The 18,238-nt window shown below is 42.9% G+C and overlaps 1 protein-coding gene across 1 annotated transcript; it reads right to left on the reverse strand.

The window, feature by feature from the left end:
• Positions 1–836: 836 nt before the first annotated feature.
• Positions 837–13,760, reverse strand: LOC133755038 (endogenous retrovirus group K member 25 Env polyprotein-like). The gene is made up of 2 exons (XM_062185355.1): positions 12,203–13,760; positions 837–1,021 (listed from the first exon to the last, which is right to left on the reverse strand). The coding sequence occupies exons 1-2, from the start codon at positions 13,758–13,760 to the stop codon at positions 837–839; spliced, it is 1,743 nt and encodes a 580-aa protein (XP_062041339.1).
• Positions 13,761–18,238: the final 4,478 nt, after the last annotated feature.

Below are 18,238 nucleotides of genomic sequence, written 5' to 3' on the forward strand. Positions count from 1 at the left end.
GTCTTGTCTAAGAGTCAAGGATAACTTTCTGGAAGAAGTGACATTTGTGCTGATGCCTGAACTTCAAGAAGTAGTTTATTCTAAGGAGCTATGCCTGGCAGGGTGCTTTTCGTGGGACAGTGTACAGTGTCTCAGTGGAAGAAAGAACTCCAGTGCTGCCAGGGTTTGCTTATGAGAAAGTGAGAATCAGATTCTCCCTGCCAGGACCACAAGCTGACCTCATCTCCCTGCAGTACTTCATCCAACAGCCAGGCCTGGTTGAGAATGTCCACTTGGAGCTCGTGTGGTTCTGAGGCCTGACGTCACAGACGATCTTGCTTTTCAAGTAACTTTGCAAAGAGAAATCGCTATCAAATACTTCCTGATGATGTGTGATCGCTTCACCACCAGAAGACCCCAAGAGTTTTCAGAACCGTGCCCAGCACAGAGGAGACACTCAGGAAATATTTGATGAGCAAAGGAGGGCATTGCCTTGCTGCTGTTTATTGGGAGGTAGATTAGGAGTCCTGATTAAACTGAAGTTAATGCTCAGCTGTATATTTTGCCCTCTGCATGGTTGGTCTCTTGGCCATTAGCTGAAGCCCCATTGTCCTTTGGATTCTTGGCAGAGTTCTTTGGTTTCCCATTCTAGGTGCATTGCTTGGCCTTGGCTTTCTTGAGGGAGGCTAGGTCAAAAGAGGGAGTCCTACTTCTTCTTCCTGGGAGCCTGGTGGTCATGGTGGATAGCTAAGATGTTTCTATGAAGCAGAAATGGTCATGAAAAACCATAGACAGGAAGGGCTTGAACACTTCCAGGGCAGGCATCATCCTGTGATGTCAGGACTGCCGGCTTCAAGTCACGTGTGGTGGTGGTGGAGAGGGGGTGGTGACTGTGGGGATCGTCCTGTGTAATGCAGATTCCCAGGACCCACACTCATCCTTCTGAGCAGAACCACAGGGAATGCTGCCCAGAGTTCTGTGTCTTTAGCAGGCAGCCTCCCGAAGTGATGCTTTTGTCCCTTGAGGTTTCTGGATCCCTCTTCTAGGAGGCCAGCATCAGAGGGAATGAAGGTTTTGCAGAGGAGTTTGACCCTGAGGGACTGGGAGTTCGGGTTAGGAGGGAGGAGAGACAGAGGATGCCATTCTCCAGAGCAGCAGATGAGAGTGGAGACACAGGTCTGCTCCCAGCAGTACCTTTCTTGCCCAGTCCTGGGGAGGATCCCCCTTGTGTCCCCCTGGTGGCCTTGGCTCCTTCATGGGGAGTTCCCTTCCCTTCCCATGTTGCTGAGCAGCTGACGGTGCATGCTCCAGCTGCCCCTTCTCTGCAATTTTGTAATTAGGAGGTGGCCCAGGGGAGGGGCTTGGGGTGCTTAGCCCGATGTGGGGGAGGCTGGGCATGCTTTGGTATGGCTTGGGCTCCCACCAGCACATCTTGCTGCTATATGCTGCCAGGAGGGGCTGGAGAGTTGTTTTGTTTGTTTGTTTTTAAATCAGCGCTCCCTTTCTCTTTGCCAGCTCTCAAGTTTTGAAATCCTAATTTGTAAAGAAATAAGTGCTGGAGGGTGGGAAGTGGTAGAATAGTCACGGGCACATGCAGATTGGCCTTCTGCTTCAAGTTCTTCCCCTTCCTGGGGCAGTGCTTGTGGCTGAGATGTTAAATGACCTACAGAAAGGGCTCAGGATGAGGTCTTGTGGCTTTAGATTCCTGTCCACTAGGGGCTGCCTTCCTCCAACCTGCTTCTAGACTTCTGTGTGGGATTTACTCCTAACATAATTTCCTACCTCCCTTTAAAAGGCTCATCTCATTTCATTGTAATTATTTGCTTCATTGTTTCTCTCCTGTAGGTGTATGTCTGTCTCCTTGTGTCACAGTATCCAGTGTATCACTTCATGTTGTGCTTGGCTCAAGAGATAGTGGTTGTGAGAGCAAATGCACCTCTTTGCTGAGAGGCACTGGCTGGCTTCAGCCCATTTGATAGAATGTGAAGCACCCCTCAGTGTTGAGCACAGGACTGGGCAGCTCTTGGCACACTGACAAGTGTGAAGTGGTGCCTAGAAAGTGAAGAACAGCTTAAGGATAGGGTCACAATGCAGGATCAGAAATGCTGGGCTTGTCAGGGATGAGCTGTGTGACTCCAGCTAAATCACTTTGTTCTTCTGAGCCCCAGCTACTCCAACTTAAAATGAGAGGAAGCAGCCAATGCTGAGGCTCACTAGGCTCATCCTCCCCCTGTGGTGCCAGCAGCCCGGGATCTAGTCACGGTTGGGGCGCCAGATTCTGTCCTGGTTGCTCCTCTTCCAGTCCAGCTCTCTGCTGTGGCCCTGGAAGGCAGTGGAGGATGGCCCAAGTGCTTGGGCCCTGCACCTGCATGGGAGACCAGGAGGAAGCATCTGGCTCCTGGCTTCAGATTATCACAGTGTGCTTGCTGTAGTGGCCACTTGGTGAGTGAACCGATGGAAAAAGGAAGACCTTTCTCTCTGTCTCTCTCACTGTCAAACTCTGCTTGGCAAAAAAAAAATAAAAAAATACATAAATAAATAATAAATTTAAAAATGAGAGGAAGCAGATAATCTTGCCCTGCCTTTCTTGGTGGCTGAGATGGAATAGATCACACAGGTGTGTTTTGTAGTCTAAAATAACTAAATAAATATGGCACATATGCACTGTATGCATGGATATGGATACATACAGCAATGCTTATTTAAGGAACAGCACATTATTAGGGGACTGAATTGGCATATAAAATACCCACGTTTACAACTTGGAGGGAGAACTCTTAGGTGCAGTTCTTCTTTTTCTTATTTTTCAGTTAGTTATTCAGAGAGGCAGAGTTATAGACAGAGAGATGGGAGACAGAGAGGCCTTCCATCTGCTCATTCACTTCCCAAATGGCTGTGATGGCCAAAGTTTGGCTGATCTGAAGCCAGGAGCTTCTTCCTTGTCTCCCATGTGGGTGTAGGGGCCCAAGCCTTTGGACCATCTTCCACTGCTTTCCCAGGCCATTAGCAGAGAGTTGGACTGGGGGAGGAGCAACTGGGACTCGAACCAGCACCCTATGGGATGCAGGTGCCACAGGCAGAGGTTTAACCTACTCTGCCACAGCACTGGCCTCAGGTGCAGTTCTGAACGTGATTTGGGGCTACAGCACAGAGTCCATTTCCTGGACCGATGGCAACATTCTTTGCATAAATGGTTCGGGACAAAAGTTTCCCAACTTCTGTAGAGTTTTGTGAGTACAGGTTGGAAGACAGGTCTGTTTTATACAGACCTGTGACATCTCAGCTGGTACTGTACTCTGCCCTATCCCCACTGGGAAGAATTCACCCTTTTCCTTTACAGAAGTCCAAACACTTTTATTTTTCTGTGTCTAGTGTCAGTGACTCTTCCCTCTGCTGTGGAGGGAACTGTTCTGGCTCAGAGGCATAGCAACTTGGCCTGAGGAATGACAGGCAAAGTTCAGATGAAAGGGGCTTTCTGCTCTAGGGAGCTTTTGTGGTTGTAAGCAGAGCTGGGCTCTGTGCCGGGCCACTACTAGGGCGATGAAGAGGCCATGTCAGATTTGGAAGGATCTGGAAGGGCTTGTCCCTTAGGTGAGATTTTTAGAAGTTAGAGCTGGGCCAGGAGGATTGGAAAGAACAAACATTTGGGAAAGGATTTATATCTGTGGCAAACTTCAATATGTGCTTATTTAACATAATCAGATCATGAAGGTGTTTTTTGGAAAGATTTTATTTATTTATTTGAAAAACAGAGTTAGAGGAGAGAGAGAGAGCAAGAGCGAGAGTGAGAGCAAGAGAGAGAGAGCGCTTCCACCCACTGGTTCACTCCCCAAATGGCCACAATAGCCAGGACTGGGTCAAGCTGAAGGCAGGAGCCAGGAGCTTCTTCAAGGGCTCCCACATGCATATAGAGGCCCAAAGTCTTGGACCATCTTTGGCTGCTTTTCCAAATGGCCACAATTGCCAGATCTTGGCCAAGTTAAAGCCAGGCTGCCAGAACTCCATCTGGGTCTCCCACATGGGTGGCAGGGGCCCAAGTACTCAGACAATCTGCTGCTGCCTTCCCAGGCACATCAGCAGGGAGCTGGGTCAGATTCTAAGAGGCTGGGGATTGAACAGGTGCTCATATGCTGACATTGTTGCAGTCAGTGTTTTGCCACAACAGCGGCCCCATCTTTGTGTTCCTTAGAAGCAGCTTGGCCATGATGTCACTTTCTCTAGCAACATCGTGATTTCAAAGAGGCTTAAAAGGGCATGAGGACATGGGGTCTGTGGTTTTCTCCAAGGCTTGACCCTAAGTGGTTTCTTCTATGAAGCTGATTCTTGGCAGTGGGATCAGAAGTTGGGGTGGGGAGGTTGCTATTAGGCAAATAGTGCTGTCAGTGCCCCTTCCACTGTGCCCCACCCTGCAACCCATGCCTGCCATTGGATTCTGTCCTTAGAGCTCTGGAGTGAGGGCAGTAGTGATGGAATGAAGGAAGGAACTTTGCTTAGAGGATGTAAGTTGGCTTTTTTCCCCAAAGCTAATCTGTACCCCCTCACCTCTATTCTTCCTGCCCATTTGTTCCTACTTTTCAATCTGGTACTTTTAGTTTTTTTTTCCTCCTTTCTTTTCTTCCACCCTTACTGTCACCCCAGCTCCAGCAAAGGAGTAATGAATAAAAATTAGGAGCTGTTGATTCAAAAGGAAGAATTCAATCAAGTGTGGAATGCAGCAACAAAGAGATTCCATTTTAACAAAGGACGTGATGCAGAATCCTTGTAGGTGATTTTCCTTGGAGCTACAGCTCCAAGGAAATTTAGGAATTTATTCCTCCTGATAATTTGACCCAGATTGTATATTTCCAGGTTTCCCCACTAACATTCTCTGTTGGATTAGAGAGCTGGAGAGAAGGAAAGAAAACTTGAAGATGGCAGCTTTGATGCATCTCAAGGAATTGCAAACAGTCTTTGTGATAGAGGAATTGCAAACAGGCTGTGTGATAACTAACACTTGTTGATGAAGTTAGGCAGAAGTGAGGACCTCCCACTAACACTTGGGAGGCCTATAATATGGTAGTTTCTTTGGAGGATAACTTGGCAGATCTCTCCACAAGAAATTTGAAATGAAAATTTCCTTTGGTGGGATTCAACTCAGAAATCTTCTTTACAAACTGAATCAGAGGGGCTGGTGTTGTGGTGTAGCAGGTAAAGCCACAGCCTGCAGTGCTGGCATCCCATGTGGGCACTGGTTCAAGTCCTGGCTGCTCCACTTCTGATCCAGCTTTCTGCTCTGGCCTGGAAAAGCAATGGAGGATGGCTCAGGTCCTTGGGCCCCTGCACCCATATGAGAGATCTGGAGGAAGCTCCTGGCTCCAGATCGGCTTAGCTCTGGCCGTTGTGGCCAACTGGGGAGTGAACCAGTGGATGGAGGACCTCTCTCTCTCTCTCTCTCTCTCTCTCTCTGCCTCTCCTTCTCTCTGTGTAACTCTGACTTTCCTGTAAATAAATAAGTCTTAAAAAAAAAAAAAAACTGAATCAGGCCGGCACCATGGCTCAATAGGCTAATCCTCCACCTGCAGTGCCAACACAACAGGTTCTAGTCCCAGTCAGGGCTCCAGATTCTGTCCCAGTTGCCCCTCTTCCAGGCCAGCTCTCTGCTGTGGCCTGGGAGTGCAGTGGAGGATGGTCCATGTGCTTGGGCCCTGCAACCACATGAGAGACCACGAGAAGCACCTGGTTCCTGCCTTCAGATCAGTGCGGTGCGCCAGCCGCAGCACGCAGGCCGCGGCGGCCATTGGAGGGTGAACCAACAGCAAAGGAAGACCTTTCTCTCTTTCTGTCTCTCACTGTCCACTCTGCCTGTCAAAAAAAAAATGAATCAAATCAATTTTGTAAGCAAAATCAGATACTTTCCCAGCAATCGTGACTATACTCCCCTCCATTTTACTACTCAGAAGAAACAATCAATGAGTAATTGGCTCTAGATCAAAAGGAATCCTTTTCTTTATGAATTCATCTCTCTAATTGTCTATGTTTAAATTCTAGGTTATGGGCATTTCCCATCTTTTCAAACTAATTTTCATTGTAGAGTAGTTTTTAGATTTATGGAAAAACTGCACAGATAAAACAGACTTCATAATACTTACCCCCAGTTTTCAGTATGTATAATAACATGGTACATGTACCAAAATTTATAATGCCGTATTTATATACATTATTTTATTGTTTTTAATTATGTGGGAGGTGGGGAAGAAAGTCCTGGATCCTGGCTTTGACCTGGCCCATTCCTGGCTGTTGCGACTGTCTGGGGAATGAACCAGCAAATGGAAGATCCATCTACCTGTCTATCTGTCTTTCTCTCTCTCTCAAAAGAATGTCTTCTAAAAAGAATTATTTATTTGAAAGGCAGAATGACACACACACACACACACACTGAGAGAGAGAGAGAGAGAGAGAGAGAGAGAGAGAGAGAAATATCTTCCATCTGCTGGTTCACTTCCCTAATGGTTCCAACAGCCAGGACTGGGCCAGGTCAAAGGCAGGAGCTTCATCTGTGTCTGTAACCACTTGGTGTATCTTTCACTACTTTTCCAGGCTATTAGCAGGGAGCTGGATAGGAAGTAGAGCTGCTAGATGTGAACTGGAACCCATATGGGATGATGGTATCACAGGCAGTGATTTAAGCCACAATGCCCAATGCAAGCTCTGCCATAAACTTAAAAAAAACATGTGGGGTTGGACTCTGCAATGGCACACCCACCCTCAGCCTCCTGTTTATCCTCAGTGCCTCCTGGGGCCTTTGGCTGACCTTATATACTACCAGATTCCCGTACAAGTACCAGGGGCCGGCACTGTGGTGTAGTGGTTAAAGCTGCCACTTGCAGTGCCAGATCCCATATAGGTGCCAATTTGAGTCCTGGCTACTCCTCTTCTGACCCAACACTCTGCTGTGCCCTGGGAAAGCAGTGGAGCATGGCACAGGTCTTTGGGCCCCTGCACCCATGTGGGAGACCTGGGAGAAGCTCCTGGCTCCTGGCTTCGGATTGGCACAGTTCTGGCCGTGGCAGCTAATTGGGGAGTGAACCAGTGGATGGAAGACCTTTCTCTCTCTCTCTCTCTCTCTCTCTCTCTCTCTCCCTGTCTCTGTCTCTCATTCTCTCTATGTGTAACTCTTTCAAATAAATAAATCTTTTTAAAAAACTGTAAACAATTCTTTCTTTATCATCCCCCCCCTTATCTAGGTTATTGCTTATATCCCTGACTAAAAATACAAATTAACTTAGAAAATCTAGGTCATTCCTTTGGAGAATTATCAGTTATTTAAATGGCTTAGAGCAGTTTGGTTTATTGAACTGACCTGAAGCTTTAGAAAAATAAGGACTCAGGTGACAGCTGTTGTTTGGAAAATGGCATAGTACACTGTGGGATTGGACCAGCCAACTGTCCAGTGCAATGGAATTTCTGTTACCAAGCCAGCTGGTAAGAGCAAATGGTGCCTGCCTAGACTCAACATGGCTTGGCCCACTGCATAAGCCAGGGAGCTAAAATATTAATGATTAACTTTAAGGGGGAAGCACCTCTGATGGAGGCTGCTTTTATAAAGTATTAGCATTAGCAATTATCATGTTTTTTTAAAGATTTATTTATTTATTTGAAAGGCAGAGTTGCAGAGAGGCAGAGAGAGAGGGAGAGAGAGAGAGACAGAGAGAGTAAGAGAGAGAGAGAGATCAGTCTTCCATCTGCTGGTTAACTCTCCAAATGGCCACAACAGCCAGAGCTGTACTGATCTGAAGCCAGGAGCCAGGAGTTTCTTCCAGGTCTGCCACGCAGGTGCAGGGGCCCAAACACATGTGCCATCTTCTACTGCTTTCCCAGGCCATAGCAGTGAGCAGGATCAGAAGTGGAGCAGCTAGGACTCAAACTGGTGCCCATATGGGATGCCAGCACTGCAGGTGGTGGCTTTACACATTCCACCATAGCACAGGCCTTGAAAATGTTTTAAAAACTTCCAACCAACGATTAGTAAATTAATTAATTAATTAATTAATGTGTAGAGGTTTTGTCTGCATGTGGAAGGAATTAGAGTTTTCCAGCACAAAACCAAATGTTCCTTGCTAAAATTCATTCCAAACCTTAAAGTCCACTGATAATATACAGAAAACACAAACACAGAGGCTGTAGCAAGATCTTTATTTGAGTTATCCACAACACAACTGGATATTTCAGGTATGATCCAGTCATATCTGGACAAACTGCAGTGGAATTTGTATGCAAAGGACCCAGAAAAGCACAGTCAAACTGATTGTGGAGAAAGCACAGTCTTTTTCCTGGACAAGTGCATTCAATGTCATGTTTACAAACATAAATATCATGTTTGTTTCCCACAGTTGCTCTATATACTAACCAGAAAACACTAATGTGTAGAGATTTTTCTCCATGTGGATCTAATTAACGTTGCCCAGCAAAAAACAAAATGTTTCCTGCTAAAATTTATTCCATACCATAAAGTCCATAGAGAATATCCAGAAAACACAAACAGAGAGGCTGTAGCAAGATCTGGAATGGATTTAGCCACAACAAAACCGCATATTTCTGGTTTGATCAAGTTGTATCTGGACAATGTGTTGTGGAATTCATATGCAATGAACCCAGAAAATCATCGTCAATTTGGTTGTGGAGAAAAGCACAGTATTATTCATGGGTATGTTGATTCAATGTCAAGTTTAAAAATATAAATATCATGTTTCCAGCAGTTGCTCCAGATTTCTCTCTATAAAAACCAATGTGTAGAAGTTTTTTCTCCATGTGGAAAGAATCAGCGTTCGTCAGCAGAAAATAAAATGTTCCCGTCTAAAATTCATTCAAAACCATAAAGTCTATAGAGAATATCCAGTAAACACAAACAAACAGAGAAGCAGTAACAATATCTGTATTTGAGTTAGCCATTAGACAACTGGATATTTCTGGTTTGATCCAGTCATATCAGGACAAAGTGTTGTGGAATTCGTATGCAATGGACCCAAAAAATCACAGTGAAACTGGTTTTGAAGAAAAACACAGTCATTTTCCTGGGTAAGTGGATTCAATGTCATGTTTACAAACATAAATGCTGTGTTTCAGGCAGTTGCTGTAGATTTATCCCTAGAAAACACTAATGTATAGAGGTTTTTTTCTCCATGTGGAACCAATTAGCGTTTGCCAGCACAAAACAAAGTGTCCCCTGCTAAAATTGATCAAAACAATAAAGTCCATAGAGAATATCCAGAAAATACAAACAAACACAGACGCTGTAGCAAGATCTGGGATTGAGATAGCCACAACACCACCAGATATTTCTGGTATGATGCAGTCATATCCAGACCAAATGTTGTGGAATTCATATGCAATGGATTCAGAAAATCACAGTCAAACTGGTTTTGGAGAAAAGCAAAGTATTTTTCTTGGGCAAGTGGATAAAATGTCATGTTTACAAACATAAATATCATCTTTGTTTCCCACAGTTGCTCTAGCTTTCTCTCTAGAAAACATGTGTATGTAGAGGTTTTGTCTTCTTGTGGAACCAATTAGCGTTTACCAGCACAAAACAAATGTTCCCTGATAAAATCATTCAAAACCATAAAGTCCACTGATAATATTGAGGCTGTTGCAAGATCTGGGATTCAGTTAGCCACAACACAAGCAGATATTTCTGGTGTCATTCAGTCATATCCGGAGAAAGTGTTGTGGAATTCATATGCAATGGACCCAGAAAATCACAGTCAAACAGGATTTGCAGAAAATCAGAGTGTTTTTCCTGGGCAAGTGGATAAAATGTCATGTATACAACCTCAAATATCATGTTTGTTTGCCGAGATTGCTCTAGCTTTCTCACTATCAATAAGAATGTGTAGAGTTTTTGTCTCCATGTGGAACCAATTATTGTTTGCCAGCACAAAACAAAATGTTCCCTGCTAAAATAGATTCCGAACCATTAAGTCCATAGAGAATATCCAGTAAACCCAAACAAACACAGAAGCTGTAGCAAGATCTGGATTTGAGTTAGCCACAAAACAACCGGATATTTCTGATTTCATCCAGTCATATCCGGAAAAAGTGTTGTGGAACTCGCTTGCAGTAAATCACACTCAAACTGGTTTTTGAGAAAAGCAAAATCTTTTTATTGGGCTAGTGCATAAAATGTCATCTATACAAACTCAAATATCATGTTTGTTTGCTGCAATTGCTCTAGCTTTCTCCCTAGAAAACACGAATATGTAGAGGTTGTGTCTCTATATGGAACTAATTAGTGTTTCCCAGCACAAAACAAAATGTTCCCTTCTTAAACTCAATCAAGAGTAGCAACATCTGGGATTGAGTTAGCCAAAACACAAGAGGATATTTCTGATTTCATCCAGTCATATCAGGACAAAGTGTTGTGGAATTTGTATGCAATGGACCCAGAAAATCACAGTCAAACAGGATTTGCAGAAAATCAGAGAATTTTTCCTGGTCAAGTGGATAAAATATCAAGTATGCAACCACAAATATGTTTGTTTGCTGCAGTTGCTCTATCATTCTCCCTAGAAAACATGAATGTGTAGATTTTTTTTCTCTGCATATGGAACCAATTAGCAATTGCCAGCAAAAAACAAAATGTCTCCTACTAAGATTCATTACAAAATGTAAGTCCACTGATAATATCCAGACAACACAAACACAGAGGCTGTAGCAAGATCTGTGATTGAGTTAGCCACAGCACAATCGGATATTTCTGGTTCCATCAAGGCATATGCTAACAAACTTTTGTGGCATTCACAAGTAATGCACCCATAAAATCACAGTCAAACTGGTTTTGGAGAAAAGCAGAGTCTTTTTCCTGGGCAAGTGGATTCAATGTCATGTTTACAAATGTAAATATCATGTTTGTTTCTCACAGTTGCTCTAGTTTCTCCCTAGAAAACACGAATGTGTAAAGATTTTGTCTTATTGTGAAACTAATTAGTATTTGCCAGCACAAAACTGCCACGGACCGGCTCTATCAAAGGCCTCAGACCGAGGGAGAACGAGGGCGAAGGTGTTCAGGAGAGCAAGAATCGACGGGGGGAATGACAGACAGACACCCAAATTGTATGAGTATGCTGCTGCGTTTATTTGCTGCAAAGCATAAGCTTTTATTCCGCTTTTACACGGAACTTGGCAAAGCAAATACAGGCTTCCAGGCAAAGAAATTACGCTTACAATCATTAATCAGCAGGACATTCTAACTCACATGTGAGACAATAGTGGTTTCGGTTTTTCAATCTACATGTGCCGTGAGAATCGTTTTTGCACTTTTATGAAAGGTCACAGAGAGTTCATTTCTTAACTTAAAGACAATTTTTCTTTTATAAATTTCTTGATCATTTTATCTCAACCTCCTCTCACACACTCTAATTCGCTACCTGAATAATAACTAGAGGGGGTAAATATTTTCCCGCTTGCGGGGCCCACTGAGGACGAGTCCACCACTGCCCACTAGTTAGATATTGTTCATATTCTTTTGACAAAATTCTCTTGGGAATCTTTGCTAATTCTTGCTCTCTTTTGGAATCTTTTTTGGGCGTGCACATTTCCTAATAACATCTCCAAGTGGGCTTCTGCCGTGCCATCTCCTTCATCAAAGCTAAGCAGCTCCAGCTGCTCCGTGGGATCGAGCAATGTTCCCAGAGTGCCATTTGAGGTCAATGCCCAGGCTGCATTGTGCACAGCCTGGATGAATAGCGGTGCCCACAAGGATATGTTCCCGGAGGTAAAGTTTATTGAATCCTGGTGTCCCACCTGTACCCCACTTGACTGCACATAGCACAATGAAAAAGCACTGCTAAAATTAAACAAAAGCAACAGCAAGGAAAGTTCTCTGAGCCAAGCTGGCAGTTTCGTGCCTTTCTAGCCGCCAGGGGCCATGACGACCGCTGACTGCATGGGAACTGCCTGGGGCTTCACTCCGCGGAGCACTGACCCCACCCCTCCAGCCTGAGGGTCCCAACATGGCAGCAGTTTTGCTACGCAGATGGGACAGCTGTGGGTGTAGCAATTCCCCCTTTGTTTTTAAGACGAAGCTCGAAAACTTCCTGCTGCACATCCCGCAATGAAGTGAGTATACATTTAAACACTCCAGGAAACAATAAAATCACCACCAATACTATTGCAGCTAAAACTCCTATATAAATTAAGTAGTTTTTCCAATTGATAGGATTTAGAGCCTTTATTCCCGATCCTATACTTTCTGCTAATTCATTTAAATCCCCTAGTTGCAATCTAGACTGGCTTACTACCGCTATTTCCTTTTGCAAAGCATGTAGGTCATGTGTAATATCATTATCATGCCACACGCCCTGCACATGTGCTTTCACTTTCTCCCAAGGTTGTGAAGTATTATACAACAATGGTGTTACACAAATTGATTTAAAACTACTATGACAGCGTGCAGAGAACATTGTCTTCAAATTAGCAATATCTTGTCCTAAAGCGAGGACCACTTCCTCCAACACATTGATTTTAGCTTCCAATTTTTGATCAATTGCTTCTTGTCTTAATAAAGCCATTGTAATATTCCTGTTTAATGTATTTACATAATGAGCAGTCTGAATTCCGTTCTCTAATGCAGTAGTAGCCACAGCAAATGTAGTAACAATAGAAATTAAAGCAGTTATTCCTAGTATCAATGAAGTAACAAATCTTTTTGGCCTTAACAATTTAGATAACATATTAAGTACTTGCAAAGCAGAATTATTATACCATGCATTTTTTTCTAATTCTACTGGCAACATTATAAAGGGAGGTCGGCGCACTATTAGCATAGCATAATACTTTTTTTGCACTGTGGACCCTATACAATTTGTTAACACGCATTGATAACATAATAATCTATATGATTGCCGTTCTGCACTAATGTTTAAAGAACCAGTAGGAGGAACCAACAAAAGAGCATTTGGATAAGCAACACAAGCTTTGACACTGATAGGTTCTGATTTTGTCTGATTTGGACGCTTCTCAAGAATCATATTAGCAGCCGCAGACAGTCTAAATAAATCTAAATGCTTCCTAATTTTATTCCCTTTTCTGGCATATAAAATAGGTTCCACATATCCTGGAGAAAACCATCGCCTTAAAGGTTCCCCATGTCTTTCATATCGATATCCATGAAATCTATCCACAGCATTAATGTAATGTTCCAGATTCCAGCTGCGTTTACATATATTATTAGAAAAATCCCAAATTCTTAGTCCTAAATTATCAGGATCATAAAATGTAGCCGAATTATGAAAACCACATGACAGCCATGTTGGATTTTTTGTCAAAGAAGAATCCCACAATTCATCTGATTTGGAAGTAGGAAATTTAAGCTCACATGGTGTTGTGGGCATAGACACAGCAGGAATGACTGTACAATTATCATTATAAAGTGCTTGCCCTACTACCTGCAGTTGCCTTTCCCACATCCATCGCTTCTGTTCCCGTTTCTTACCACCAGATATTCCACTTTCTATTGAGCTCGTCTTATCTGGTCCATCTGCTAGAAAAGTTCTGTATGAGGTGGGAAGACAGCCCGATGGTGGTTCCCCCTTAAGTGACAGGCAAATGGGCAGAGAATCTGCTCTTCCCTCAAAGGTTATTAATGAAGAGGTGGAATATCTTTCATCAGAACCTTGAGCTCCTCCCATTCTTACAGAATCATTAGTTAGCACTTTAATAGGCTCTCTGTCTAACCATCCCACTGGCTGAATAATTGGAGGATTTGGTACATAGGCCCAATAGGAAATCCCCTCCACTTCCCCCATCGGTGCCGAGACTAAGGCTAAAAAGGCCAAAAAATAATAGGGGGCAGAAAGGGGTCTCCCTTGTTCATGTAGCAACGCCTTCGCTGCGCGAATGAGGTTCTTGATCTTTGTCCACGTGATTTCCTTCTCGGCTGATGTTATCTTCAGCTTCTTCAGCTTGTCGACTGTCTGCTTCTTGTTCTTCTTCCAGCGTCGCTTCCCGCGGCGCTGTCCCAAGAGCTGGCCGGATAAGGCGATCCGGGATCCAGATCGGGACGTCAGCATTCTGTGGAAAAACACAAGCATAGCCTCGTCCCGAGGTTATTAGCAAATCTGGACCTTTCCATGTTCCAGTTAATAAATCCTTCCATAGGACTTTAGGTAATGGTGTTTTATATACCTCTTGATCCCAATGTTTTAAGGCTGCAGTTAAATTTTTATCATCAACATTTAAATGATTTAACACAAATAAACAATGAGACAGTATATGATGTGCTGAGAAATATGAATTTGCCTTTTGCAGCCTTTCTATTTGTAATTTTAAAGTTTGATGAGTCCTTTCTATAATGGCTTGCCCTTGTGGATTATAAGGAATTCCTGTCACATGCACAATATGCCATTGTGCACAAAAGGTGGCAAAAGCCTTTGAAGTATATGCAGGGCCATTGTCCGTTTTTATTTGTGATGGCACCCCCATGATTTGAAAACATTGCACTAGATGTTGTACAACATCCTTTACTGCCTCTCCTGTTCTTGCAGAGGCATGCACAAAATGCGAAAAGGTGTCCACAGTAACATGCACATAAGCTAATTTCCCAAAAGAAGCTACATGCATCACATCCATTTGCCAAATTACATTAGCTTACAAGCCTCTGGGATTAACTCCCATTTTTAAAGGATGATACACTTCCGGACAATGTACACACTGTTTCACAATTTGCCTTGCCTGCTCTCTAGTAAGGGAAAACATTTTTCTTAAAGAAGAAGCATTTTGATGATGCAATTCATGACTTTGTTGTGCCTCCTGCACATTCCCTACAAATGGTTGAGTAAATATATCAGCAATAGCATTCCCCTGTGCTAAGGGTCCTGGTAATTTAGTATGTCCTCGAATATGCCCAATGTAAAATTTCTCTGTTCTCCTTTGTATTAACTCTTGTAACTGCTTTAATAATGATAGAATGGGAGATTTTCCTGATAAAAGCGCTGTTTCTAGGGCAGGAAATAAGTTAACCACATATCTAGAATCTGAGTAAAGGTTAAATGCCTGTGGAAACTTAGTAAAAGCTAAGACTACAGCCCTTATCTCAGCTTGCTGAGCAGATGTTTTTTCACCATTCTCTACATAAGTCCCATGACCAGGGCTGTAGACCACAGCTCGACCCGTGGATGACCCATCTGTAAAAATATTATCTGACCTTTCTAAAGGTTGAGAGGAAAACCACAATGGAAATATTAATTCTACATGTCTGGCAAATTCTACGATGGGGTGTCTGGGATAATGATATTTTATTTGTCCTGCATAATTTTGTAATGCTAATACCCAATCATCATTATTTTGTAACAAATCATCCACTTGCATTTTATTATAAGGAGTGACTATGCAAGTTGGTTCCTTTCCAAAAAGTTCCTTAGATCTCATCCTTCCCTTAGTAATTAATAGGGAGCATAAATAAGGATAGTCTGCCACTATCTTTGTTTGTGTGTGTGGTAGATGGAGCCATTCTAAAACACCTTCTTGCCACAAACATGCTGTAGGAGTATATTCCGTAGCAAATATCAATAGTAGCCAAGGTTTTTCATAATTTACCTGTTGAACTCGGGCCTTGCTTAGAGCTTCTTCAACCAACTGCAGAGCTTTTATAGCTTCTGGAGTGATTGTTCTTAATGATTTTGGATCTGAATCTCCATGCAACAGCATATATAATGGGCTTAACTCTCCAGTGGTTATCTTTAAATGTGGTCGAAGCCAATTAATATCTCCTAATAATTTTTGATAATCATTTAATGTTCTCATTTTATCCCTCCTAATTGATATTTTCTGGGAGACTATACAATCATCTTTAATGGTTTGTCCTAAATAATTTAAAGGCCTTTCTCTTTGTATTTTGTCTGGAGCTATAATTAAACCACAAGCAGTAAGAGCTTCAATAGTGTCATATAATATTTTTTCTAACATTTCTGATATTTCATGGGCCAATAATATATCATCCATATAATGAATAATATATGCTTTATCATATTTTTGTCTAATTCCTTGTAATGCCTTATCCACAAATTTTTGACATAATGTTGGTGAATTTTTCATACCCTGAGGTAAAGTTACCCATTGATATCTCCTATATGGCCTTTTAAAATTTGTTGAAGGAACACTAAATGCAAAATATTCACTATCTTCTGGATGCAATTTTATGGTATAAAAACAATCTTGTAAATCTATTACTATGATTTTCCATCCTTGAGGCACAGCAACGGGGGATGGCAAACCAGGCTGCAATGGACCCATGTCTTTCATAACAGCATTAACTGCTCTTAAGTCCTGTAACAAACGCCACTTGCCAGATTTTTTCTTAATGACGAACACAGGAGTGTTCCATGGGCTATTCGACTCTACCAAATGCCCTTTATCCAACTGTTCTTGCACTAGCTGCTCAAGAGCCTGCATTTTTTCTTCTGTAAGGGGCCACTGACTCACCCACACGGGCTCTTGAGTCAGCCATTGTATTTTATCTGCAAAAAGATTTTCTGCAGTGGCCCCTATGTAAAATGCTGTTCATCCATGGCATCTGTCGTAACAAGACGCACCTGCATGGCATTCAAAAGGTCTCTACCCCAAAGAGTAAAAGGTAATGAGGGAAGGACATAAGGTTGAATGTACCCTTCCTTTCCTTCATCGGTCCATTTCAGCATTGCTGAGCTTTGCAATACCCCAGTTGCTGTTCCTAAACCTATCAAAGAAGAGCCTGTCCGATGTACGGGCCAGGCAGAAGGCCAATCTGAAGAAGCAATACAAGTCCTATCGGCCCCTGTGTCCAGTAACCCTCTGAACTGTCTTCCATTTAAATGAATAGTTTTGAAGGGACGTTGACCAAGCTCTTGAACAAAATATATCCCTTCTGTGCTGCCAAATTGTCCCTGTCCTCTACATTCTTTCATGATTTTATTAGGTAAATTTATATATGGCAATAATAATAGCTGTGCAATTCTTTGCCCCTTATGAATTTGTATTGTTTCTTTTAATGGCCTAATCATGATTTTTATATCATTCTCGGTATCGGAATCCAACACTCCTGGCAATACCTCAAAATTTTTTGTGTAATTTGAACTCCTACCTATAATTAATCCTACAGTTTGGGGTAATAAAGTTCCCTTTACATTAGTAGGAATTAAGGTTACTCCGTCCCATTTAGATACAATTATATCCTTAGAGCTAGCAAGATCTAAGCCAGCACTTCCTGGAGTTGCCCTCATTAAATCATGTACAGTAAACTCGGGTGCTTTAGGGTTAAGAGAACTGCTCACGCCATTGTTCTCGCAGCTCTCAGCTTCTCCCTTTGCTGCCGGGCTAGGAGCCTGCCCCTGACTTAGTTTTTTGTTTCCCTTTCCTTTTCTACCTCTTTTGTTAGAGGGGTTCCATCTTTATGGAACTTTGACTTACATTCATTTCTCCAATGTCTCCCTTTTTTACAACGGGGACATAATCCAGGAGCTTCCCTCTTTTGGGGGTCTCCTTTTGAATGCTTGCAGTCCTTCTGCATGTGTCCAGGTTGTCCACAATTGTAGCAAGCATTCATGGGGGGAGACTTTGAGCCTCCTCCATATGTTTTCTTTACATAGGCGCTAAACTTCTGTCCCTTCATTGCTGCAGCATAGGCCATTCCTTGCACTACTGCTGGTGAGGCATCTAAACATGCTTTAATATAATCCTGGAGCGTTCCTGTCTTCCTTAAAGGCCGAATTAAATCTTGACAAAGGGGATTGGCATTCTCCCAAGCCAACTGCTTAAGAAGGATGTCAGTGCCCTCTGAAGGAGGGAGCATTCTCGTGACAGCCTCCTCCAGCCTGGATATAAAATCTTGATAAGGTTCTTCAGTTCCCTGTCTTATACTAGCTAGCGTTCCCCCCTTGGTTCCTGGAGGTGGCAATGTACGCCATGCCTGTACAGCATTATTAGTTATTAAAGTCAATATATCTCTAGGAATTTTGGTCTGAGCCTGAGGTGAGGTATATTCTTCTGTCCCCATAAGCATAGACATCGTGGGCTTAGGTCCCTTCTTTTTTATAGATTGTACTATAGTATCTTTGCTTCGGTCCTCATAATCTGTTCGCCAGAGAATATAATCCCCAGGGGTCAAAGTGGCCTTAGCTGTCTGTATCCAATCATACGGTGTCAGCCATAGACTAGCCACCATCTCTAACACTTGCAAAGTATAGGGAGCTGTAGCCCCATTAGTCTTAACTGCACTTTGCAATTCCTTTAAAGTCTTTAATGGCATTGG

The sequence above is a fragment of the Lepus europaeus genome, unplaced genomic scaffold, assembly GCF_033115175.1.
Source record: "Lepus europaeus isolate LE1 unplaced genomic scaffold, mLepTim1.pri SCAFFOLD_390, whole genome shotgun sequence".
Lineage (NCBI taxonomy): Eukaryota > Metazoa > Chordata > Mammalia > Lagomorpha > Leporidae > Lepus > Lepus europaeus.

What these genes read in the sequence shown, in the direction of transcription:
- LOC133755038 (XM_062185355.1), bottom strand. Translation starts at nt 13,760, where the DNA reads ATGGGGGAAGTGGAGGGGATTTCCTATTGGGCCTATGTACCAAATCCT. An exon ending in TTTAAATGAATTAGCAGAAA is followed by an intron (nt 1,022 to 12,202) that starts GTATAGGATCGG and finishes CTGGCCTCCTAG; the next exon opens with AAGAGGGATCCAGAAACCTC.